General features: G+C 35.4%; 3 protein-coding genes across 4 annotated transcripts in view; 2 read left to right on the top strand and 1 right to left on the bottom strand.

Moving 5' to 3' along the window:
- LOC127871358 (uncharacterized) overlaps window positions 1-6,577 on the top strand; it is a 41,818-nt gene extending 35,241 nt beyond the window's left edge. The window contains exon 6 of the mRNA XM_052414167.1: window positions 69-6,577. Coding sequence (XP_052270127.1) covers window positions 69-2,305 — 2,237 coding nt within the window. The 3' untranslated portion in view covers window positions 2,306-6,577. The remainder of the gene's footprint in view (window positions 1-68) is intronic.
- A 1,387-nt stretch (window positions 6,578-7,964) lies between these two features.
- LOC127871376 (peroxisomal bifunctional enzyme-like) lies at window positions 7,965-23,601 on the bottom strand. The gene is made up of 8 exons (XM_052414253.1): window positions 23,300-23,601; window positions 18,277-18,413; window positions 16,218-16,323; window positions 14,627-14,721; window positions 13,960-14,056; window positions 12,722-12,820; window positions 11,118-11,246; window positions 7,965-9,672 (listed from the first exon to the last, which is right to left on the bottom strand). Exons 1-8 carry the CDS (start codon window positions 23,349-23,351, stop codon window positions 9,482-9,484), a joined length of 906 nt encoding a protein of 301 aa, XP_052270213.1. The 5' UTR covers window positions 23,352-23,601; the 3' UTR covers window positions 7,965-9,481.
- The window catches only part of LOC127871375 (calmodulin-lysine N-methyltransferase-like), a 25,402-nt gene continuing 22,169 nt past the window's right edge, over window positions 23,570-26,802 (top strand). For both annotated transcript variants that reach the window (XR_008045304.1, XM_052414251.1), the window contains exons 1-2: window positions 23,570-23,761; window positions 25,886-26,061. Coding sequence is in view for 1 of the 2 variants with exons in the window: in XM_052414251.1 (XP_052270211.1) it covers window positions 23,675-23,761; window positions 25,886-26,061 (263 nt within the window). In the remaining variant the exon portion in view is untranslated. The remainder of the gene's footprint in view (window positions 23,762-25,885; window positions 26,062-26,802) is intronic.

Here is a 26,802-nt window from a genome sequence, read left to right as displayed (position 1 = left end):
TCAAATATCCGGGTCACACAATACTAAAGACAATGAACATGGTTTCAATTTAACGTCGTAATTTTCAGGGGACCGAATCCTGGGCGTCAACATTTCCTTCCAGAACATGGTATACGAGGACGCGCTGACAATCCTCAGTTACGCGTCACCATATCCGGTCAAAGTCACGCTACAAAAAGAGCCGACGTTGCCAAAGAGCCGCCGCCTGAGCGAGGTGCGCACGCATCTGAACCACCCCCTCTACCGGAGCCAATCAGTGGAAGCGCTGGCGACCGTTTCCATCGAGACGTCATCTCTCAAGAAGGAGAAACGCTGCAACAGCGTGTTTGACCGCCCAGAATCCGCGAAGGTTAAACGCGACGCTAGGAGTTTCCTAGATGGTGATATAACGGAAGAGCCGGCGATGGCGTTTGTCGGGAATGGAAACTCTAATAACAAAAAGCCGGCAGCGTTGTCGCACGTTGACGCAGATGTGCACGTGCAGCATTCTGCGCATCAGCAGAGACTGAACATAGAACGCGAGGTGTCTGATTTTACGGAAACGGAACTTCCGTCTGCCTCGCTCGAGCTGTCTAATATTAAACGTAAAAACGCGCCGTTTACTGTTGCAGAAACATATGAGCATACTTTTCAAGAGGACTTCACTGACGGTCAATTTTCGTCCGCGTTCGATAACCTAACGGAGGAGGACAAGTTGGACATGTTGAGATTGAGCTACGCTGACCCCACTGCCATTCCCGACTCTGCTTTTGATACCGATGTGACGACGGCTGAAGGCGAGCCGAAGATTATCCCGCAAAAACCAGAGCGGAAAAAGAAACGCAGTTCATCAAATAGTACTGCCTCTCAAAGCGACTTTGAAATGGCGAGCGGTCCCTCAACGCCGAGACACGCAATAGACGACACAATAATTGCCATGGAGATGCATCCCCCACTGGAATCCCCTCCGCCCCCTCCTAGCGAAACTCCGCCCCCCATCCCGAACGCTTTACCCCCGCCGCTGTCGTTTGAAGATGACGCGGGGGGCAAAGATATCGACGTGGACGAAGTTATGGTTGCTGTAACGAAGGAGCGTTCGGTCAGTGTAAATAGTTCGAATATTAACTTTGAGCCCGTTTCGGAGTTGGATGTATCAAATATTGAGAAAACGTTCAAAGATATAAATTTTTCGTTAGATGACGACGCAAATATTACGTTAGTCTCTGCGCGAGATGAAACAAAAAATCGGGACTCTGCGCTTGATACATGTGTAGAAGAAGAGCTTATTTCACCTACGCAAAAACAGGTAAACCAATTTAGCGTTCCAGGTTTTACTGATAGTAGCCGTATCTCTCAAAGGGATGCGACAGATGGCGAAATGCAAGACATAAATGAGATTACAAACAACGCGACGAGCAGTGAATCAAAAGATAATGAAATACATTTTGAAAACAGTTTGCAAGACTTAGACATGAACTTGGATATGAACTTTAACTTCGACGTCGATTCCGTAATATTCAAAGAATCATTTCCTAATCGCAATGAACGTGAATTTGATAACGGAATGGCGTACGATATATCAGTGGCGGAGTTAGATGCAATGAGCAAAAAGGCAAAAGCGGAGGAGATAAGTAAAAGCGCCAGGAAAAGTGGTTTAGGCGGAATAGCTTTTGAAGTGCGCGATGACATTGTGACTGGTGAAACGCGGACAGTGAACACTAACAACATCCACCGAACTGTTTCCTATGAGATTAAGTCGACGAAGACTAAATTTCGAGAGCAGGAAATTTCCTCGCAACGCCCTACCTCACTTAAGACTAGTACTAATGCCCAGAGTATTCAAGAAATCGAAGGGGACGGTACGTTGGACTGGTCGGGAAAGAGGCTAGTTCGCGCGGGATCCTTCACCGATATACCTCAGGACAAGATCGACGATTGGACCAACACGCAACACCTGCGCGCAGACGACGCCATCATCGACGCGCGCATACAGGAAGACTCAAGGTCGCCCGTTCTGGCGAAAACTAGCTTAGACTGGTTGGACAGTCGCAACGACGAAAAGAACGAGTTCTCTGACTCCGATTCGCAGTGCCGATCTATTTCAAGTTCGTCCTCAAGCGACGAGGCGATGACCCCGAGGGTCAAGTTAGACCTTACGGCCAACGGCGAGGACGATGGGTTGGGGATGTCCCCTGACAATTCCCCCGGGAAGCACATGCCCATCTCCGACTTGAAGTCGAATTTTCTGTCATCGATGACGGGGCAGTCAGGAATGGAACGTCTGGTGACGGTGGAGTTGAATTCGCAAGGGGATGAGGACTGCTGAAACGGACCGGAAGTTCATTATTTGTGAACCGGAAGTTCTTGCTTGTGGACCAGAAGATTAACAAGATTAACGGGCGTTCCTTGAACGTGGGGTAAAATGCAAAAAGGCAAATGGAATCGTATTATTAAATTGCTTTAAGTAAGCGCAGACTGATCAATGCCAATGCCCGAGTTACTAGTAATTCTTGAGAATTTCTGATAAATAGACCGAAAGTCGCGTTTATAGAACGATAAAATCAAGCGGTGATATGAAGGTCGATGATTTCAGCATGTCGCGTTACAAAATGTTACGGCAAACCGACATTGTTATGTAGTGGAGCAACTTCATGAAATCAAATCATTTATGTGTGCGTCAGTCATCGCTGTGAAAAATGTTCCATTTAAGTGCGAATTATTAACCGATTTACGTAAATCTGAGTGGTGACGAAATTTAGAGATATTGTGGCAACATATTGCAGTCGGCAACAAATATGTTATTGTCGCATGAGCATTTGATACCATTGTAACAGATGCGCGGGTTACATGACAGTAAATACGAACAAGCATAGATCCGTTGTTTGTTTTATGGCTTTAATAAGATTGCAAACATCGGTTTAGAATTTTGGTTTCGATAACATCGATGAGCTAATAACGAGCGATTTGAAGATAACATGTTGTAGAGATCCGACATGCATAATTTACTGTAGAGATCTGACATACTTAAAGTACTCTAGATATACGACATGTTTAATGTTCTGTAGAGGTCCGACATGATTAAAGTTCTTTAGAGAACCGACATGATTTATGTTCTGTAGAGATACGACATGATTAATTTTCTGTAGCGATTCGAAATTATTAATGTTCTGTAGAGATCCGACATGATTAACGTTCTTTAGAGATCCGACATGATTAATGTTCTGTAGAGATACGACATGATTAATGTTCTTTAGAGATCCGACATTATAAATGTTCTGTAGAGATCCGACATGATTACTGTTCTTTAGAGATCCGACATGATTAATGTTCTGTAGAGATACGACATGATTAATGTTCTTTAGAGATCCGACGTGATTAATGTTCTTGAGAGATCCGACATGATTAATGTTCTGTAGAGATCCGACATGATTAATGTTCTGTAGAGATATGACATGATTAATGTTCTGTAGACATTTGACATGATTAATGTTCTGGAGAGATCTGACATCATTAATGCTCTGTAGAGATCCGACATGATTAATGTTCTGTTAACACAAAGTATAGGGGGAAATGGTTTATACGGGAGTGTTTATTTGCCGGTTGATTTATTTCGTAATAATCACTCTTTTGAAACCCTTTGTCGATTTAAACATGTTTAATATCATTGATTTAATTAACAATTACCTAGTATTGTCGACTATAATGAAAATACCCTGTTACGTAAATCAAAATATACATTTTTTCGGATATTTCATTTACTGATTTATTGGACACAATTTATTCAGTTAATTTCATTCTTGTAACGTCCAAGATCACGAATCAAACGTAAACGCTATTACACGTACATATAAATTGATCATCATTTAGTAATATGGCATATAATATGATTTTCTGGACTGTCATATTCGAATTCTTATGACTCAGCATTTTTATCACTGTGCACGCATTCCGAAGTTTACATACAAATATGACATCAATTTACGAAGCATCGGTTAATATGGATGATTTTGATGAAATAACTTAAACGGGGCTTGTATAGGTCCCTGCTAAAAATGATACGTGAGTGTTGCCGTCCATTCGCATATCTAATCGTTAACACATATCTCTTTCGGCTGTATAATTGTTCTTACAAATGTGATGCAATCACTGTTTCTAAGACTGTTGGCGAAAGACAACACCGGTTTAAAGTGGTGTATTCAGAAATTTGTTCAATTGTTACTACTTGTTTACTATCGAGGTTACCAGTCGGGTGGTGTATTCAGAAATCTGTTCAATTGTTACTACTTGTTTACTATCGAGGTTACCAGTCGGGCGATGGGCTCGCTAACGCGCACCGACCGGCGACCGTGCAGCATCGAGACTCTATAATTGATGCTAAAAATCAATGCCGACTTGAGTCTTATATGTATCGTGTTGCTGGTCATTTTACTGGAACTGTTAAATGGATGACACACATAATTTATAAATCAACTGTTAAGTGAGTGACCAACAGCATTATACTTGACCTGTTTCAATGATGACACCCATACATATACTTGAAAGGTTTAGAAAATGGCCCACAAAATTATACTTGAACTTTTACATAATTGGTACCACTCATACTTTAACTGTTTAGTGAATGGCAAACACAAGTATACTTCAACTGTTAAGTGAATTTGCACACATGATTATACGTGAAATGTTAAGTGAATTTGCAAACATAATTTTACTTTAACTGTTAAGTCAATGGCACACATAATTACACTTGAAGTGTTCAGTGAATGGCCCACATCATTACACTTGAACTGCAAAGTGAATGGCCCACATCATTACACTTGAACTGTTTAGTGAATGGCTCACATCATTACGTTGAACTGTATAGTGAATGGCCCACATCATTACACTTGAACTGTTTAGTGAATGGCCCACATCATTACACTTGAACTGTTTAGTGAATGGCCCACATCATTACACTTGAACTGTATAGTGAATGGCCCACATCATTACACTTGAACTGTTTACTGAATGGCTCACATCATTACACTTGAACTGTTCAGTGAATGGCACACATAATTACACTTGAACTGTTCAGTGAATGGCCCACATCATTACACTTGAACTGTTAAGTGAATGGCCCACATCATTACACTTGAACTGTTCAGTGAATGGCCCACATCATTACACTTGAACTGTTTAGTGACTGGCCCACATCATTACACTTGAACTGTTTAGTGAATGGCTCACATCATTACACTTGAACTGTATAGTGAATGGCCCACATCATTACACTTGAACTGTTTAGTGAATGGCTCACATCATTACACTTGAACTGTTTAGTGTATTGCACACATAATTACACTTGAACTATTCAGTGAATGGCCAACATCATTACACTCGAACTGTTTAGTGACTGGCCCACATCATTACACTTGAACTGTTTAGTGAATGGCACAAACACTTATACTGTTTAGTAAATGGCAAATATCATTATACTTGAACTGTTAAGTGAATGGCACACATGTGAATGGCACACATACTGATACTTAAACTGTTTAGTAAATCATAAAATGGCATACATCATTATACTTGGAATAGGACCGCTTAGTAATGTGGTAAAAAATGAACTTATATAAACTCTATAAGGAGAGAAATTCGTGTAAATCCCAACTGCTGTTTGTTGACATTGAGTTCAATGAAGGTCGAACTGTTGTTTCTGCTTATCAGTTCTATATCAGATTGAAAACTATCAAGCCTAACCATTACACATATATTTGAGACATAGAGAATGAAGGAAATTATGTAAAAGCGAAGGTATACGTTTTTCGTATATGTTTTACATATGTATGCATGGTACATGAAATTAAAGTAAGGAAACTATATTAACTATATAATAATTTCTCTTCTTTTTATCTACACATATACTAACACATTTTAATACTAACGTATGTTTTTCAGTTAACAAATATTAGGAAGATGAATACTTTTAACATAATAATGATTTTAAAATACTTGGTTTTAGCGGAATTCTATCGTTTGGTACATAACATAATATCATGTGATGTGCTATGTGGTTTATTGTAAGAAATCAAACATATCATACAGCTGTATTTGTATTTTTGTAACTTGTTATTTTTTAAGAATTGCATTTCCAAATATTCGTCATGATATATCGTTTTGTAGTATATTTATAAACTGAGTTATGTATTGTCACAAAAATGCATATTTATTGATTTTCATATTTTACGTTTTATACTTTATTTTACAACTAATTTCACTAATAAAGTGGTTCAAAATTTGTATTAAACAATCGTTCAAAAGTAATTTGTACTGAAACCTGTAGAATTATTTTATGTTGGAGTTTGCTTTAGTGTCCTCAATAACGACCATATTGCATTAGAATAATTATTATAAAATTGATTTCATTTGATTTGTTACAGTGGAAATATAGAAAGAAACTTATAAATACTGACAGTTTTACTATACATATTTTTTTTTATATATGATTGTATATTATTTTTGACGAATATTATTGTTATTGTTTTCTGGAATGATTGTATATTAGATATTTATATATTGTATTTGCCTCTTGTCATAATGGATATAAAGTATAAAAACATGTTAACAAGCGTTGCTATTTTGTTTTTATGAACTGTATTCAACAGAAAGTGGGAGCGTGCTTTAGATTTCCCCCATAGACACCAAGAACTGGTTCTAGTCCCAGGATACAGACTCGAGAGCATTTCAAATAAGCCTTAGGCTTTCTATGCAATCGAGCTTAAATAAATAGGTTTAAAACTAAAACAGAAATTGAGCCTCGTTCTGGGAAAACAGGGCTTAATGCATGTTCAAAAAGTGTTGTCCCATATTAGCCTGTGCAGTTCACACATGAACTGTGACAGGAAGTCTCTTCTTAGCAAACAGCCAGATAATGAAGAAAGTTTCGTCCCGGATTAGTCTGTGTGGATTGCACAGGCTAATCTGAGACGCCAATTTACGCACATGCATTAAGACCTGTTTTCCCAGGGCGAGGCTTATTTACAGAAAATAAGAAAACAGGGAACACATGACCATGAATATAATGACCACGAAGATGTTGAAAAACATACAATTTGAGCAAAATGCATATAATTTCAATGCTTGTGACATTGATCATGACAATGATAGCGATGCCGTCAAGGTATAATGATAACAAGTAAGCAAAATAATCATAATAATAGATATTAAAATGATGAAAATGATGGTGGCAATATCTATGATACTGATGAAAATGATGATTATAATGATGGTGTTGATGTGAATAACAATGATTAATAATCAGTGTGGTAATAGCAAGAAAATCATCCTCGTCATCCCCACAAGGATAACCAAAGTCATCATCATTCATATTAAACTTTCGCTTCTGTTTTTATCGCACTCATTGTCAAAGTCAATTAAAACACAAGATACACAATTATCAAAACAGTTTAATGCAGCCTTAAAATAATACAACAGCCAGTCTAGATCTGAATATTAACCCTTTGCATGCTGGGTAATTTGTCTTCTGCTAAAATGTTGTCTGCTGAATTTATAAAATTAGCATTTTCTTTGATCTTTTTCAAAGAATACTATCAGAATAGCAAACAGTTTGGATCCAGATGAGACGCCACGTTCTGTGGCGTCTCATCTGGATCCAAACTGTTTGCAAAGGCCTTTAAAATTCAGCTCCAGCGCTTTAAGGGTTAATGTAATAAGGTTATCACAGATAACAAATAAACAGCATTGCACATTTGTCACATAAGAATTTTTGTTTTTAAACATGATTACTTTCACCCTTTACCACTTAGATACATAATTTGACGCATTTGCAGTCAACTAAGAAAGTTAAAATTTAATTAAAGACCTTTCTTACTATATTCAAGTTTTAAAGGCTTCATTTCTACCATTAGATACTAATGAACAGCAAACAGCATAAAACCTGAATAGAGATAGAGATTTTTAATACAAAAAGACAAAAACCGGCAATTAAATAATTGAAATAAAGAATTTTAATACAAAAAAACTAAGTAAAATACACTATCATGTTATCCATGATTCTGCAAGAATCTTCTAACAAACGTTTCAAACATCGCTTATTTAGTTGTAACTATCCTTGGTAAAAAGCTCACAGAATGTAAGCCTCCCGTTGGGACAATGGGGCTTAGTGCATGTGCGTACTATGTTGTCCAAGATTAACATGTGCAGTCTGCACAGGCTAATTAGGGACAATATTTTCCCAATAATGGAATTTTTTGTTTACAGAAAGTCTCTTGTAACAAAATCCAGTCAGGGTGGAAAGTGTCTACCATGATTAGCCCATACATACTACACAGGCTAACCTGGTATGAAACTTTACAAAAAATGCATTAAGCCCAGTTTTCCCATAAAGTACCTCACTTTAGTTTAAAAAATCTTCCTACATCAGAAATAAGTATCATGGCTCTTCAGAAAAGTGCACGTCATAAATTCAATGAAAATCTATGAAAGAGTTATGTTTCCTGTGAAACACTCAAATAATCTCCGCAAAAAGTATTCATGCAATATAATGAATAATCACTCTCCAGAACCATTATAAAAATCAGGAGATCGATTCTTGTTAAAAACTGGTTGTCTTTAAGGCATGTGACCAATCAAATAAAGATGAACAGAACAGTTCATTAAACATAAAACATGATAAAAGCTGAACTAACCACCTTGCAAGGGTAAATGCATAGAATTGGTAAAGTGCCAGAATTTAAAGTTGTGTGTCAAATAACATACAAAGAAAAGGACATCTGCTTATAACAACCAAAATGGCTATTCTGTCCTTCACACTTGGCTTATTTTGATAAAAACAATATTTAGGTCAGTTGTAGATCACAGTAAACTGGACCTTAATGAAAAACGATAAAGGGACACAAATCAATACTATTCAATTCACAAGTGCATTGCAGAGTCATGTTTCTTTACCAAGATAATTACCCATACACCTCATGTTGTAGTATACGGTAAGTATGCCATTGCAAACAGAAAACAAACAAGGTAAACGCCTTACAATACACCTGAATGTGAGTCTGATTGAGGAACCATAGAAAACAGGTGCGGTTTCTTTTGGGAACTCCGACTTCCCCCCATAACACAAAACCACACCAAAATTGAAAACTTTCCATTACAACTAGATATAGCTAGAAATTACAGATATAATTGAAAATATGTTCCCAATTATTGTGAATCTAATAAGTTAATAAGGTAGGAGTGCTGAGGCAGGATCCGTGCCTACAGATAAAGCAGCCTCAGGTACTACAGGACCTAATTTAACTTTGAAATACACACACATTAATAGTTTGAAACTGTCTAATGCCCAACTGGAGTCCGTCATCCACTTTAGATGCTTATGATTTCAAAAATGTTGGTCAGCCACTATAGATATGTATGATGTTGGTCAGCCACTATAGACACCTATGATGCTGGTCAGCCACTATAGACACCTATGATGCTGGTCAGCCACTATAGACACCTATGAATCTGGTCAGCCACTATAGACGCGTATGATTTCAATAATGTCCTTCCTGCATATGGGGCAGCCGTCCCGTCGGTTGATGAGCAGGGATGCACAGGTGTAGCATGTCACCATGTGGTGGCAGGGGCGCATCACGCAGTCACGGGGCTTGTCCATGCAGATGGCGCAGTCCACTTCCACTTCCATAGTGCTGGTGGAGCCTGAAAGAGCACAATAATATATGTGCAGCGGTCTGGGACAAAAGGGCTAAATCCACGTGCACAGGCTAATCCGGGATAACACTTTCCACCTATAGTGGATGTTTGTTCAGAAGAGACTTTAAAAGAAAAATTCCTAAAAAGCAGAATAGTCCCTAATCAGCCAGCACAGATTGCACAGGCTTATCTTGGACAACACTATGCAAAATCATTTACTCTTTCAGTGCTGGAACCGAATTTTGAAGGCCTTTGCAAACAGTTGAGATCCAGATGAGACGCCACACAATGTGGCGTCTCCTCAGGATCCAAACCGTTTGCTATTCTGATAGTATTCATTGAAACAAATCAAAGAAAATGCTAATATTAGAAATTCAGCAGACGATATTTTAGCAGACGACAAATTTCCCAGCATGCAAAAGGTTAAGCAATGTTTTCCCAGAGGAAGGCTAACTTGTGTTATTGATGGTGTTTGAATATTGTTGAAACACTCTTATCTTAGAAATGTATTTCATTCGCAGGCATTAAAGAGAAACTTAAAATGAGGTTTATTGTAGTGTTGAGAAAAAAGCAGAAATCAAAATTCAAGACCTTTGACATAAAATTGTGACTATTACCTTGGAGAACACAAGCATTGAACATAACACATTATGTGGCCTACATGGAATAATAATCTTTAATAACTTTAAAATCCTTCTTGGTGTAAAAGTTACTGAATGGGAATTAAATTTAATAACGATTGACTTCAAATTTTGACCTTTATTATCCAAAGTAATATTTACATCATCCAAGGAATTAAATATCTTGACCTTTAATAAAGGAGGATTGGACTTGTATACAACATTGTCTTGTCATGGGAAATGATTAACCAAAGTTATATAAAAATCCCAGAATTGTGACATCGACCTTTAAGCAAAGAGCATTTATTGTGACATCTTCTGGTCATACAGAAAAATAATCTGAAGTTATATTAAGAATCCTGACATGTAAAAGGTAACAAGCAAAACAGAAATCTGGACCAAGCCAGCCACCCAGACAGCCATGGCAGGTCAGTGCAATCAATAGAGGTCGCTGTGGTGTAGTGGATATGGTGTCTGCCTAGCAATCAGGAGGTCACGGGTTCGATCCTCACTGTGTGAGCATTCTTTAGATTTCCCTCGTAGACACCAAGTATGTACTGATTCTAGTCCCAGGAAACAGACTCGAGAGCATTTCAAATAAGCCTTAGGCTATCTATGCAATCAAGCTAAAATCAATAGGTTTAAACTAAACTAGTGAAACTATTATATGCCTTCCATGCAAAAGCATACAAATTCAATTCAGTGACAGCTCCCAAAAGCTTTTCTGATACACATTTTTAAATTCAATACTCAGATTTTTTTACAAGCTATTTTGTTTAACAATTTTTTTAATTGACTTCACGCTGAACTGTATTGACTGTATTCCCTTACCTCTCTGTGCAGTCTGCTCCCTGTGTGACCCCACCCCATGACCTTGACCCCTGTGTTGCCCCAGACTGGGGATGGAGCTCACATGGAACAGCCCCACCCCTGAGTTAGCCTTCAGTTGGTCTTGATATGCTGAAAACAGGGGCCATATTCACTATTATGGGCTGCATTCTGGGAAAACAGGGCTAAATGCATCTGTGTTAAGTGCCATCCCAGATTAGCCCGTGCAGTCCGCTTGGATGACATTTTCTGCTGTGCAGTCCAAACCATCTTATCAAAGATGACACTTTCAGCTTGCAATACAATGTCGTTGAAAGGAATTCTCTTCTAATTGAAAATCCAGTGTAAGTGGCAAAAGTTGTCGCTGATTAGCAGGTGCAGACAGCATAGGTTAATGTGGGACGACACTTTACGCACACACATTTAGTCCATATTTCTAAGAACCAGGTTGACATCTCTTAAGACGGCTATACTAGATGACTGTGAGCAACATCTTGAGATAATTATCAGGAATATTTGAAATTTTTTAACAAGCTGTCACCTTGACCTTTAAGACATGGGTCCTTCTTACTTCAACTGTCTCCATAATAATGTCGAACATTTGTTGCTAGTTATGTTAAAATTGCATTAAGTCTAGACACACTTTATTATTATGCCCTAGTAAAACCCTCAAACTATCTATAACAGCAACCTTGACCTTTGAGATAGAGCTACAAGTGTTACAGGCCAAACTCCATGTCTTTTGACAAACATTTGTTGTTATTTTTAGACAAATGCATTATTAATCAGGTAGTTGTTGTCTGGACAGGCTGTATTATATCCAATTTTGACCTTTTGCTTCACAGTGCAACCTTAACCTTCAGGTTAAGAGATGAATGTTACAGGCAACAGGCGATTTTTTCATTGTGAACATTTGTGGCAAATCATTTTAAAACCACACAATTAGTGAGAAAGTTACAGTCCAGACAATCTTGTTTGGGCTTACACATGCAAGCATGCATGCTCATACACTCTACCATTGTGTCAGCTTTATGGCATAGTTTGCAAGAGGCTCGACAAAAATGCTGAACACTAAGAGACCATCATAATGAGAGGTGGGCCAACTAAGCTACGACCCATGTCATGCAAAAATGGATCTTATGCCATATATGGCCTGCTTAACTCAAGCCCAGCGTGCACATCTGAGTCATCTGGTAAGTGTCCGCAAATGAGACCATGAAACATTGCGTTACTTTAAAGGAGACAGCAAAACTCCTGACCAGACTGCGCAGATGCATAGGCTGTTCTTGAGCAATTCTGGTTGTATATGACATAAGACCCATTTTCGCATGATGTGGCTCATGTGAAACATGAGCTTGACAAAAACTAAATCAATATCCATACCCTTGTTATTCTATTGTAACTACATTTATCCTGGTAAAATCTTTTTTTTAAATTTCTTTGAAGAAATTCTTAACTAAAAATCCAGGAATTTTAAGATAAGTCTTAATTTTCAACTAAGATTCTTTCAGAAGATGGGTTAGATATTTACCAAATAAAAAAAGTACATAACTTTAAAGTAATATTTAATTTTTGACTAAGACTCTTCAAGAATTCAAAATGCTGACCAGATAGTCGTGCCTCTCTCTGTTCCTCCGACAGGATCAGTGGTTCCGGTCCAGAACGAAAAAACAATGTCTTCCCCATCTTCTCTAGCATGCCTCGCACTGCAGTAACAAAGTTTGTCATTTAACCTTTAACCTCTTAGATATGGACTGTGCTCTATGAAAAGGGGGTTTAATGAATGTGCATTAAGTGTCTACACAGATTAGCCAGTGCAGTTCCCACAGGCTAATCAGGGACAACACTCCACTTTTATGATATTTTTCGTTCACAGAAAGTATCTTCTTAGCAAAAATCAAGTCTAGGCAGAAAGTGTCTTCCCTGATTAACATGTGCGGACTGCAAAGGCTAATCTGGGACGACACTTTACGCACATTCATTAAACCCCTTTTCACAGAGCGTGTCTCATATGTATTTTGATGCATTTGTAGTCCCCAAGCAAGTTAAAATTAATTAAAGACCTTTCAAACTATAAAAGTTTCAAGTTTTAAAGGCTTCATTTCTAACCCTATTAGATTCTGATGAGCAGCAACTCACCAAATGCCTGAACAGACTGCGAGTTACTCGCAGGCTGTTCTGGTTTTATCCTGTTTGCACATTTTAAATTCACTTCTGAGTGGGAGAGAGTTAACTGTTTTTTGAGGTAATAATTACTTTTTGAATTCAATGTGATACAAAAGACACACATCTTGACTTTTATTTACATGAAATAATATAAACTTTATTTCATAATAATCTCATACAATTATACAACTATATCATTTATAAAATTGTGAAAATTAATTAATACATCTAGCAATATATGAACAGTTTAAAAATGGTATATTTACTATTTGTTTCTGTAGGTAATCAATTACATTCCATAAAGATGAAAGTTGTAAATTTGTTTAGAAGTTGCACAACATTTTTATTTTTTACAAGTAGATCTAAAATGATTTTTTTTTGTGAATGCCTTTTTAATGTTAACATTTCAAACAGTTTTAAATGTTATGACATAAAAATATTGATGTCATTTGGCAAATTTTGAGTATGTGATGTTGATGATCCTTTTCATTTACTGTATTGATTTGGTAAACAAGAAAAACTTCAAACAATTTAGAAGTTAATATAAGAATTAGTGATATTTTTTGCTTTTTTTTCCACTATTTAAAACATTCAATTAATCACAAATATATCCTATAAATAACATAAAGGCATAAAAATAGAGATTATAAAATATGTAATATTAATACATTTGTGGCACCTTTTTCGATGGTCTGTCCTGACGTGTATTTATTAGGAGTAATCTCAACCTCCGGAATATAGTACACTGGAAACAGGAACCGTAACCCAAGTGTTCTCTGGAATTGTGGACATTATTTCATTTAAAACCTATTTATTTCAGCTCGATTAAATAGAAAGCCCAAGTCTTATTTGAAACACGCTGTTTCCCGGAACTAGAACCAGTACTTGGTGTCTATGGGGGAGATCTAAAGAATGTTCTCACAGTAAGTATTGAACCCGCGACCTCCCAGTTGCAAGGCAGACACCATAACCACAACACAACGGCAATCTTAAATTATTAATGATTAATCCGACATTATTTCAATTATATTATTGAAACTAAGAAACTCATTACATAAACTCCACCACCTAACTCCAAGATTGATAGAGACAATTACATTTTGTTACTTTTTATATCCATTTTGTTTTAAGGAAAAATTCCGTATATATTTATTTACCAGCAGTTTGCAAACAGACATAAAAAGGCTTTGAATAATTCACAACTTAACCCTGGTACCACTAAAAACGGATAAACTGTTTAAAAAAAGTCACAACTGATGACATGATGTTTCACTTGCAAAAATAGTGTACACTAGAATGAATAATGTAAAAAATTGATTAACAAATACATGAAGCATGAAGAATACCTCTTTTCCAACAGTTCTTTCCACAATATCAGTGGTATTTAGCCTCAGTGTGCTGGTGCAGAGGATAGCAGATGACTTACAAAGATGTGAAACACCTGCAGAAAATTTGCACAAAATATATTTCATAGTTCAGAAAACAATAACTATTTATGCTGCATCCAGAAATAACATGGCGATAAGATTGTACTTGTTAATTTTTTTAAGATGCAGTTGTTGAAACTGGTCAATCAAGACTGACTATTCTTATTTAAGTTTGAGAAATTGAGGTTTAATGAAAGTGCGCAGTGTCATCCCAGGTTAGCCTGTGCAGTCTGCACAGGATTATCAGTGACGACACTTTATGCTTTTAACATATTTTTTTTTTCATTAAAAAAAGTCTCTTCTTAGCAAAACACCAGTTTAGACGGAAAGTCATGCTTTGCGTTTAGGAGAAACTTTCTTAAAACAAAAAATTCAATGCAAAGTTTAAGTATTGTCCCTGAAAAGATTGTGTGGACTGCACAGGCTAATCTGGGATACTTAACGGGCATGAAATTGTAAGCTTTTACGCATGACGCTCATATTATTTCTTAAGGGCAAGAATTGGTTACTGGCCTGCCTTTAAAAGCTGGGAATCAGTCAGAGCTGGTGACAGTTGTCAGAAATTAGCTTGCATACTTGAATGTAGCAATATGAAGCACCTTTGAAGAATACAAAAATTGTGTGATATGTCCAGTTTTTACCCTTGGGGCATGATTTGAACCTAATTGGTAAAGAACACCATAAACATTACATTTTATGAACAAAATATTAAACCTTTGGGTCTTGTGGTTTCAGTGGAATACTTAATAGTAACAATAATGTTACAGAAACTCACAGTTGAATAAGGGGCATCATATTTGTAATTTTAACTCAGGAAAACAAAAATTGCACAAGTACAATATAATATCATAAGAGACAATCCAAGCAAGTTGAATGTTGAATGCCAAAAAGAGTACTAGAACTTCCATAGACATATTTGTGTCTATGGACAGACCGACAAACAGATGTCAATTGTGATTCAACACTTTTTGTACATTGTACTTTGGGGGGGGGGGGGGGGGGTGGTGTAACAAATATCAGAGCTTGTTGCTGTGTTAATTTCAAATTACTAGAGTTGTATCCTTTGAATACATAGAGAATATTTTTTACTGTCAGGATTGTGCCAAATTATATGTTCTCAATAAATGTAGAAAATTAAAAATGTCACAAGGGCTTGATTGGCAATAAATCAGCACTTAGCATTAAATTGAAGATTATCATTTTTCATATCCATATGAATCTCTGGGAAAACGCTGCAAACCACAAAGGCTCATCAATAATGACACTTTCCCCTTTATTTGAAATTTTGCTAAAAAGAGAATTCCTTGAACCAAAAATATAATAAAAGCAGAAAAAGTTGCCCCTGATAAGGAATTTGCAACTACACTTAACACACTTAACATCTATGCATTAGGCCCTGTTTAGTCAGAGCAAAGCTCATAATGCATAAGACACAAACCAAAAAACTGACAGAGCGACTAAAAAATAACCCCTTTCAAAATGTGTTTGCTTGGATTAAATAACAATGTACGTTCAAAGAGATCCTTCTTCAGCTCCATGTCCTCTGGAATGGCCTCGAAGATGAAATCAGCATCACTGACTGTCTCCTCTAGCCTCGCCATACACAGCACTGGGCCCTGAAACACCATAGAGTGTTATGTTTAACCCTTTCAGTACTGGAACCGAATTTTGAAGGCCTTTGCAAACAGTTTGGATCCAGATCCAAACTCTCAGTCTGTTAAGGTGCTGTTTGCTACTCATCAGTTTTTTCCTTTAACCCTTTACCACTCTTAAGCACATTTTGACCCGTTTGCAGTCCCTTAGAAAATTCAATTAAATTTACAGGTAAGACCATTATTCTTAGATTCAAGTTTTGAAGGCTTAAATTCCAACCTGAAGATACTGATGAGCAGCAAACAGCCTAAAACCTGACCAGGGTTACTTGCAGTCGGGTCTGGGTTTATGGTGGTTTCATATAACTATTTTCACTTTGCTTCTGAGTAAGAAAGGGTTAACTGCAGTTACTGGTTCATCAAAATTTGATTTTATTACCAGTCCAATTTTTTTTACAAAATCAACTTGCATAGAAGACTGAATTGAGATTTCATAAGATAACTTATTTATATTATGCATAGACTTCAGAAACTGAAAAAGCTCTATTGGATAATACAGAAACACAAAATTTACGAACACTATAATATATAAAACTGTTTGCTATAAAGTCACCAAGGATTCATGGTCTCATATGCCGACAGGTTTGCTCCTGACAAGACTGCGCAGATGGGCATGCTGGTCTGAAACCATGCTGGCAGCATATGGTATAAGACTCATTTTGCCATGACGCAAGTAAAATATAACACACACTGATATGTAAAGATGTAGGAAGGGACCATATGATAATATATGCTAACCACGAAAAAGTACCTTTTTTTATCATAGAATTAACATGAAACTGGACCAAATGATCAATATTAACCCTTTACCACTTAGACACGTATTTTCACGCATTTGTAGTCCCTCAGAAAGTTAAATTTCTTACTCGATTCAAGTTTGTGAGGCTTCTGATCTCCAACCCTTAGATACTGATGAGCAGCAAAAGCATAAAACCTGAACAGACTGCGAGTTACTCGCAGGCTGTTCTGGTTTTATGCTGTTTTCACATAGCCATTTTCACTTTGCTTCTAAGTTGGAAAGGGTAAAAACAGAGGAAAGTTAAAAAAGGCTATTGTCAAACAATATGGTCCCCTACCGGCTCAACCATTGTCAGAAATTCCACCATTTTCAGATTATTTTTTTTGACATAGCAACCACAATTTTTGACATAGGAACAAAATGAAATGACATGCATAATGTGCATATTGCCATCTATCCATGTTGCAAGTTTCATGAAAAAATATTAAGAACGTTTAAAGTTATCGCAGGATCAAGAAAACCACCATTTTCAGCAGTATTTCTAGTCTATTTGTTGCCATAGCAACCAGAATTTTTGATGTAGGAACAAAATGAAATGACGTGCATAATGTCCATCTATACATGTTTCAAGTTCCATGAAAAAATATGAAGAGCTTTTAAAGTAATCGCAGGATCCAGAAAAGAGTTACGGAAAGACAGACTGACAGACGGAGTGCAAACCATAAGTCCCCTCCGGTAAAACCGGTAGGGGACAACAAGGTTCTTCACATGGTTCTTCATTTAAATTAACAAGAGACTTTGGTGCTAGCAAGCACTCTCTTACAATCAGTTAAGTTTTACTCCAGTCACTTTTTAGAACCATTAAAATCCATAAAATTACAAATAAGCCGTGCTCTCGGAAAACCAGGATTAATGCATGCGTGTAAAGACAGTATGTGTCGTCCCAGATTGCAGTCCACACAGGCTTATCAGGCAGTCCGCACAGGCTAATCAGGGGTGACAATTACTTTATTAAATATTTTATTTAAAGGATGTCTCTTCTTAGCCAAAATCCAGTTTAGGCGGAAAGTGTCATCCCTGAAGGGTCTGTGAAACATGCCATGGCTAATCTGGGACAACACTTAAGGCACATGCATTAAACCTGTTTTCACATAGCAAGACTAAAATTTTACACATACCACAAAATTTTTGTTCATGAGGATCCCATCATGTTTCAGCTGTCTCTTGTCTTCTTCCATTCTCAGGAAAACTGAGTTTAATGATTTCAGGTCTGTTGAAAAGATCTTAACTCGATGACCATGAAATGCCATTTCACCTAGAGGTATAAAATATTTTGAACATAGAAATCTGTTCATTTGTACACCTGCGTTATTTTAGAAAATTTACACAAAATCGTACTTTAGATGTAGATGTTTTCTCCTTAAATATTATACTAGTACATGTACATGTTTAACCCCTGGGGGCTATACTAAGAGCATTCTGTCACAGTATATGATATTGAATTGCTCTTATTTGCTTCTTTAATAACTGTTCATTGTTTTTTCATATTGTCCTCAAAATATACCAAGCCCTATATTTATAAATGTATATATCCAAAGGAAAATTATCTTTAAATATATATGAAAACACAACTAATGAATCAAATAAAGGATTTTTTTGGATAGTTATAAGATTAATATGTAATTCATAATTGCATGAATAACAAAAATAACTGTTATTAACTCGCATTATATATGAAACCTGCAAAATGTGTTTTCTTAACTAAGTGTCACTATGTTGTTTGCATATTGATCATAAAATTTATATTGATTGTGTTGTAAACTGCACTCTAAGTGTAAAATCAAACTTTGTTAAAAAGGTCCATTTTTAATGACACTATCAAATGTACTAGGTTTTATTTTTTTGAACACTGTAACCATAGTAGTTGTAAATATGACTCTTTTCTTGTATTACTATGTTGTTTGCAATTTGATCATAAAGTTTATATCAATTGTGTTGTAATCTGCACTAAAATTGTAAAATCAAACTTTCTTAAAAAGGTCAATTTTTAACGACATTAGCAAATGTACTATGTTTTATCTCTTTATCTCTTTGAACACTGTAGCCATAGTTGTTGTAAATCTGATCCTTTTCTTGTTTAAGAATTAACACTTAATATTATTGTGCTATACATAAATATTTATTTAAGTTAAGTAAAAAAGGTAAAAAGGTTGAAGGAAGTACGATCCTAATCCAGCTTGAGTAATGATTGTATTAAAATAGCGAAAATACATTACATATGGTAATTTAAGTATATGAACGAACATGCCATTGTAAATTGTGTGTATATGTATATGTTATGAATGAATAAAAACATTTAAACAGGAAAAAAAAAAAAAAAAAAAAAAAAAAAAAAAAATATATCCAAAGGAAAAACATTTGCCCAAAGAATCTTCTCGTCGGAAGACAATTAAGAATTAACAAGCAAATTAGTTAAATTGAGATCCCCCGCCAAATAAACTTTGTTTATGAATTGGTGCAAATCCCTAGATAATTCAACCTTGTAATAGTATAACAGAATTACTTCCATTAGAGAATTACTCATAACATGATACGATACTACAATATTCATACAGCAGTGGCTAGTCGTACGGCCCCGTACGGCTAGACAAGAGGCTAGCCGTACGGCTCTGTACGAATAGCATTTCCTATGGAGATTATCTAGCCGTCAGGCTGTTATGACACATAAATATATTGATTTATTATTGATCTGTATGTAATTTCCGACACTTTAAGGGGTGTTGCTGCAGTTTTGATGATTTTTTTCCATCTAATAACTTTTGCTCAAAATTTTTATTCAAGTACTACATACAAATACTAAATGAAAAATGCAATAAAAACATAGGGTCGCCAGCTTTGTTTGGATTTTATTCACCATTATATAATATGTACTTTTCCATTAAAACTGAAAAATCTCTAATTGCATAATAATGATTAATAACCTATGAAATTGAAAACATGTAGAGATTATATAAGCTAATATATATCATATACCATTTAAGTAAACCACAAACAACCAAAAAAATGGAGAACACAAGTTAAATTTTAAGAAATTTAATTTTTATAATTCTTATGTCACCCAAAAAATGTCATTTTTTTACTATTTTTACCACAAAAATAGAACTAAAAAAAGTTCTATCTAATAACTTTTTGCGAAACTTCTCAAATATGTTAATCTATGTATTGTTATCATGAAACAAAAATAAAAAAGGCGGGTCACCGCACTTTTAACAGAGATTTTTTGTTTTAACTATCCCTACCGTCTACGTCAAATTTTATAAAATACATCAATTAGGCAAAACCCAAGTACGGGTACATAGATTGTAAGAAATATGCATAAACATTAGAAATTGTTTTGAATCTTAACTGGGATCACAACAGCTTACCAAAAGACATAAATACAAAACAATATTTAATCACAAACATAATACCATACAGTATCAAACTCGACCTTAATCATTAATAACTTACATGTACTTGTTCACAGATTTCGGCTTGTTTTGAAGTTTGTGATTAAATGCTTTAAATTGATAAATTTAAACGACATGACTAAAAAGCTCCAGTATAAAACAAGAATGAAATTAAAGAAATAAAAAAGAAGTAAAAAAAAAGTTAACCCCACCTGGAATCGAACCACTGACAATTGAATTATAAACCAAATCGGTGTTGCTATAAATATATTCTCCTTTAAATAAACTGCCGCAACACCCCTTAAGATTTTCATTGAAAGTTTTCTTAGGATGGTTTTAGCAGCCTCAATGTTCCTTGAACTACGTTTGTAAAACTGTACACAATTTGAACGCTGGTACAGTTCAATTTTGCCTATTAATGCACCATAAGTGGAGATTTTTTCCCCAACAGTTAAAGACACGGCCATTTTCAGTGAAATGATATATTGCTTGTATGAAACCATCTATTTATCAATTGTCTAAAAGATAATTAAATTATTTGTGTAACTCAATTTCTGAGAACTTCCTTTGACGGCTGCCGTCTTTGTTTTCATAATATCGATGCCGCAACTCATTAAAACAGTTTTTCACACCTTAGTTAGGAACGTCGAATAATTAAATAATCAAATAAGTAACTGTATTACATGAAAGGAAGCTGTAACAGATGAAGAATTTTTAAACCTTTATGAGCTTAAACAAACTTATTACTGATTAACAGCACTGAATGACAATTCTATACTTTATAAGCCGTACGGCTAGACAATTTCCAACCACAATGAAACATATACCAGACTGCAAATTCCGTGACAACGCTACACGAGCTAGTCTAAAGGCTAGAAATTTTGGAATCTGCATGTAGATCAATAATTAATCAATATACTTATGTGTCACAACAGCCGTATGGCTAGACAATCTCCATAGGAAATGCTATTCGTACAGAGCCGTAGGGCTAGCCTCTTGTCTAGCTGTACGGGGCCGTACGACTAGCCACTGCCTATTCATACGGCGTGAAGATTCTTATGAGGACACTTTATTTATGAATATGAATTTCAATTACCAATATAATATAAGTGTATTATTTTATAAAATATATTATACTCGATTGCCATGTAAGATAATAGACATCTTTCCAGAATGCTAACAAGAGTTCCACACTCTGGTGGTGAAACGTGATATTTATTGCTTTCCGGCTTTGAAAATAAAATTTAGGGCGAACAGTGCCAGGGCCAACAAGATTTTGGGCGAATGGGAATAAGGGTGAACTGAAATTAGGGAGAACGGACCCCGATTCATTATCAGCTGCAACTCCAAGCGACCTGGAGGGTCAATAGCTAGGAGTTTGATAGTCCAAATTTTTGACGCTCTTAAATATTAAGCTACTTTTTATATGGGTAATATTTGGAGCGTAAAAAGGGTGAAAGACCAATTATGTGGTGGGAATTTTTTGTTCTTTGTCTATATTGTTGCGCAAGGATTTTGTGCGCAACATTCAAGCCCCGATATAAGACACTTAATAACAACGGATTGCAATAATATTTACATACCTGTGTAGATAATTCATTTCTCGATAGTGTTCCGTAAAAATTATGTAATGACACTTTGAATTTTGCACGCCTGAGCAATTTAAATCCAACCACTATTCAATTTTTCAATATCTCTCGATTCGCTCGCTGTGTAGATATTAATCGATAACACGACCTCGATGTAAAGCATCTGGTTTAAAGTGGAAGAATAAACAGCGTAAAATACAGTTTGCGTTCGTCTGTTGTGGTGCAGCGCGTTACATAGTAAACCGATGTTATACTTTTCTGGATTAATTTAGCATTGTTTTTTTTCTAAATTGACAATTAAAAAGTTCTGAAATAAAGTACATCTTTTATTTTTATACTGTACATAAATAATATTGATACAGATCGTACAGTATACCGTCCTTTGTAACGTAGAATGTAAGTACATAAAACAACACAGACAGAGGTGCGAAAAAGACATGCATAAACACTTCCTGAAACTTAGAACAGTGAATAGAAACTGCACCATATCTGTTTTGAACATATGCTTATTAAATCGACAAAGATTAGCATACTAGATCTAGTTAGGTAAAAGTCGGTGTTAAAAGCTCATGTTAAATAAAATTACGCGTACACGTTACACCGTAATGCCTTCTTCTGATTGGTTCATATTTAAATCAGTTTCATGACATGGCTACAGGTCAGTGATAGTTTTGCGATTTAAGCAGAAGTTTAACTGAAGAATTTATGCCTTTCTAACTTCGAATCGACGATATTTGATGTAAAAATGAACTTCTGAATTAAAACTGAATGATCGAGTTGGTAATGTTATTTTGCAATTTTACGCAAATTGATGAAAATTTAAACTTTCTGGTTTCCACCACAAAAAAGGTCCTTCAACGATGAGACGTTCCAAAGAATTTAGCCCATATAAAAAGTATCTCTAAATTCTGTGCGCTTCTTATAAATGAGACTAGGAGTTTGATTGTTGCAACTAAGCTGACCATGTGAATTTGGTTGTAATATACTTATATTATTGCCCTTTTTTGTTATCAGACAATTAATATGCAGTTAATATGTATTAACAAGTATTTATTTAAATCAAATAATTAAATAAAACAATTTTTTTTCCCAGAACTTGACATTTGTATACCTGTAATGTAGTCACGAAAACACATGAATTACCAATAATTACACACAAATACCTGCGATTTTTATGCCCAATACACCACATCCTAATACTGCGATCTTCACCATTTTTAGATAGTTGTTTTGGCTCCAATCTCACACTAGAAACATTGTTCTGAAACGATTCTGTGGCTATTTCTGTAAACAAAGGGACCAACAACTATCTGAACAAATTAAACACTAAATTTATATTGAATAATCAAATATTCATCTAGTAAACGATCAATAATATTGTGTGGAAGGAATCTTTTTCTTAAACAAATAAATAAATATGTTTATATTAGCTGTTCCCGAACAACAACAACAACAACACAAATAGATACAACAACAACAACAAAAACAACAGTCAGTCAAATCGTATCTTCAGTATTTCGTTTCGTCCTTTTGTGTAGATGAATGGACCGACGGATAGCAGTGGAAGTGGAGGAAGTTTGCAATCCAGACGAATTGCTTTAAAGAGATGGAACATTCTCAGAGAGGTGGTGGATCATTCATAAATAAACTGAAAAACAACAACCAAGAGTCAAGACATTTTTTGTTCCAAAAATCATGAAGCATGTGTAGTCCATATAAACGTTCTCCCAGAGCCTTTGGTAATTTTTGCTTTGGCGACTCTGGGAGTCCATATGCACCCCTTAATAAACTCAAGCACAAATCTCCGCACAGATTTCGTGCGCATCTCTAAACAGACATCGTTCTTTACCAATTAAGGAAAGCGATGAATAAACTTCATAAACTTATTAAGTTTACCTGAATGTCAGCCTACAGACGTTATCAATTGCATGCAACCTAAAAAACACATCGTTATTTCAACACACTATTCTTGCTGTCATTTTCATTTTGAAATTTCTAAAAGTGTAGATATTAGACAACTCAAAACTTTGTTATTGACTTAACGGGTACACCCAATATCACAATGTGGGAAATATTGGTGTAATGCGACCTAACCAATAGCGAAACATTTTGTCAGCAATATTACAACATTTCCCTATATGTTAGATAGAGCGTACGAAAGAATACCAAAGTAAAAACAAAGCAATTATTTGTTGCTTTAATGGTACCATTTGCATAAGTTTGTGCTTGAAACAGGTAAATGTTGATAAGTTTTTGCAGTATCAGTGTTCTAAAGCATTTGAAGTGGTGATGAAATTTGGCATCTTTGGACAATAAACAGAGCATTGTAACTCTCGGCAACCCTTTGGGTTAAAAAGCTGAGAGTTGAATTATTGCAACTAGTTGCATGTGTTTCAGTAGTATCAGCCCTTTAAATGAATACATCTCAATATATATTGTAAGTGAAAAGTTAAAACACAAACATGTTTCATATGTCTTTCTAAATAACATTATGTATGCTTGGACATTGACACAAAAACTGCATTTAGATCAGCAATGTTTTTTACAAAATACTGGTTAGAGTTAGCTCCCTGTAGTAATCTGTATCATGTACAAAGTTTCTCATTATATCGGCCCATCTGATTGGTTGCTAAGTTGTTTTTTTACTATAAGGATGTGTTTGTTCTATAAATAGTTGCCTAAAGGAAGTTACAAACTCCTCATGTTGTTCTAAAACTATTTTTACTTTTTTTCACAAATAAAAACTTTGAAAACAATTTATAAACCTACTAATAAACCATTATAAAACTAACACAATTATGTGCTACACCATTATAAAAACGTATCATCCTTGAGAAGACATGACCTGCTTTCGTAAATGTCATTAAAACAGTAAATAAATAAAAAATTGGAAACATGTAAAAACATCAATTGTCCTGCACTTGTTAAGTCTATTTTCAAGTGGAATCATTAAAGTCACAATACAGTGAGAAAAGTCAATACTATGAGAATAAGAATCTGAAATAATTTGACTGAAATAGTGTTCAGGACAGTGAAATATCCAATTAAAGTTTATCAATTAATACTTTGCTATAGGCCAAAATATCTTGGGTTGTTCCAGTATTAATTTGAGAAAAGGATCTGTCAAACTTTTTATGCTCGTGAAGGAGTGCATATAGTGATGGCACTGTCTGCTTGTCTGTTTGTCACACTTTGCGTTTAGGTTTCGAAAAATGCTCATAACTTCTATGTCGCTTCAGATGTAGCCTTCATATTTAGTATGCATGTGTATATGGACAAGGCCTTTCCATATGCACACAAATTTTGACCCCTTTGACCTTGACCTTGAACTTAGGGTCCGCGTTAAGGTTTCCTAATCATGGTTTAGGTTTTGAAAAATGCTTTTAACTTCTATCAAAGGGTTTTTCGGGGGCATATGCCATCCTATGGAGACAGCTCTTGTTTTGAGGATCTAATCCTTAATGCAACTAAGGAAAAAAAATCAATATAATATTTGAGCAATTTAGTATTACTACATTATATATATATATATATATATATATATATATAAATATATATATATATATATATATATATATATATATATATATATAGATAAATATCTTTTTTACATTATAGAACTTCTTATGCAAATAATCTTTATAAATCACAAAAAAGATGTGACATGGTTACATCACCATTGCATTGCAAATCTTTTTATACATTCAGGTTTTGCTGCAAGATATCATGGAATGTTTGTATACTTTCAGGTGTTGTTAAACGGCAAGTTCAATCACATCAGCAATGACACTGTGTCAGTCCGCCGATTTAAATCCTTTGGACTTCTGCTGACAGAAAAATTACCAAACAAGGGGGAGATCATCTCAGAAGGACAATGGTTCATTTATAGATCAGACAAATGGCCAGAATTTTACATGCACATAAGGTAACTGTTGGCTGTGTTGTTTTTAAAGTTTCACGAAGAACTTATCCATATGAGTAAAAAAATACATTGTGAAAATGTTGCCCATTAACATGCATAAGTGATCTCATATATATTGTTTAATCTTGCACCAAAAGCTCTTCCAAATTTACATATTGTTGGTGAGGAAGTGTACTTCAGTTGTATACCAAGCAGGAAGCAAAAGTAAACATTACTTTGTGCACATAATATATATATAAATTTCACACATATTACCAGTTACGGGGTCTCTGATTTAGAAATAGGTCATGGGGTTCCCACTTAAAATTCATGTATTTCCATATTCTTTTTTATCCGATATTAACACGAATAAAGGTATATAAGGGTACATTATTTAAGAAATAGTAAACTCCACTGAGGTCCCTATGGCATTATAGTTATATATATAATGCCATTAGGACCGAAGTGGAGTTTACTATTTCTTATATTACACCGAAGAGTTCTCTTTACCATTGTACAGAGTTGTACGATTGTTTATGGTTTAAAAGAGATAAACTGAAGAATTTTGCAGGAATAATGACGTCATTTCGTTAAAAAATGACGCCATTTTACAGTAAAACAGTGCAAATTTAGTGGTGTGTAACCCCGAACGGTCCATATACAAAAAATAGTGACCGGTCAATATACTATTAGGTTCCTCTATCGCATTTTACAGACTGAAACCAGTCATATAGATATAGAAGGACCAATATCTCTGAGGTGTAA

This window comes from Dreissena polymorpha, chromosome 3, assembly GCF_020536995.1.
Source record: "Dreissena polymorpha isolate Duluth1 chromosome 3, UMN_Dpol_1.0, whole genome shotgun sequence".
NCBI lineage: Eukaryota > Metazoa > Mollusca > Bivalvia > Myida > Dreissenidae > Dreissena > Dreissena polymorpha.
The sequence above is the reverse complement of the archived record's forward strand: the minus strand, read 5'-3'. Positions and strand labels throughout refer to the sequence as shown.

Bases quoted from the DNA above. Each gene is read 5' to 3' on its own strand.
- LOC127871376 (XM_052414253.1), bottom strand. From the start codon at position 23,351: ATGGTGAAGATCGCAGTATTAGGATGTGGTGTATTGGGCATAAAAATC. The intron at 18,414-23,299 runs GTATTTGTGTGT...TTATACCTCTAG, and splicing joins ATTGGGCATAAAAATCGCAG to GTGAAATGGCATTTCATGGT. The intron at 11,247-12,721 runs GTCAGCATTTTG...CCCTGTTTTCAG, and splicing joins GAGAGAGGCACGACTATCTG to CATATCAAGACCAACTGAAG.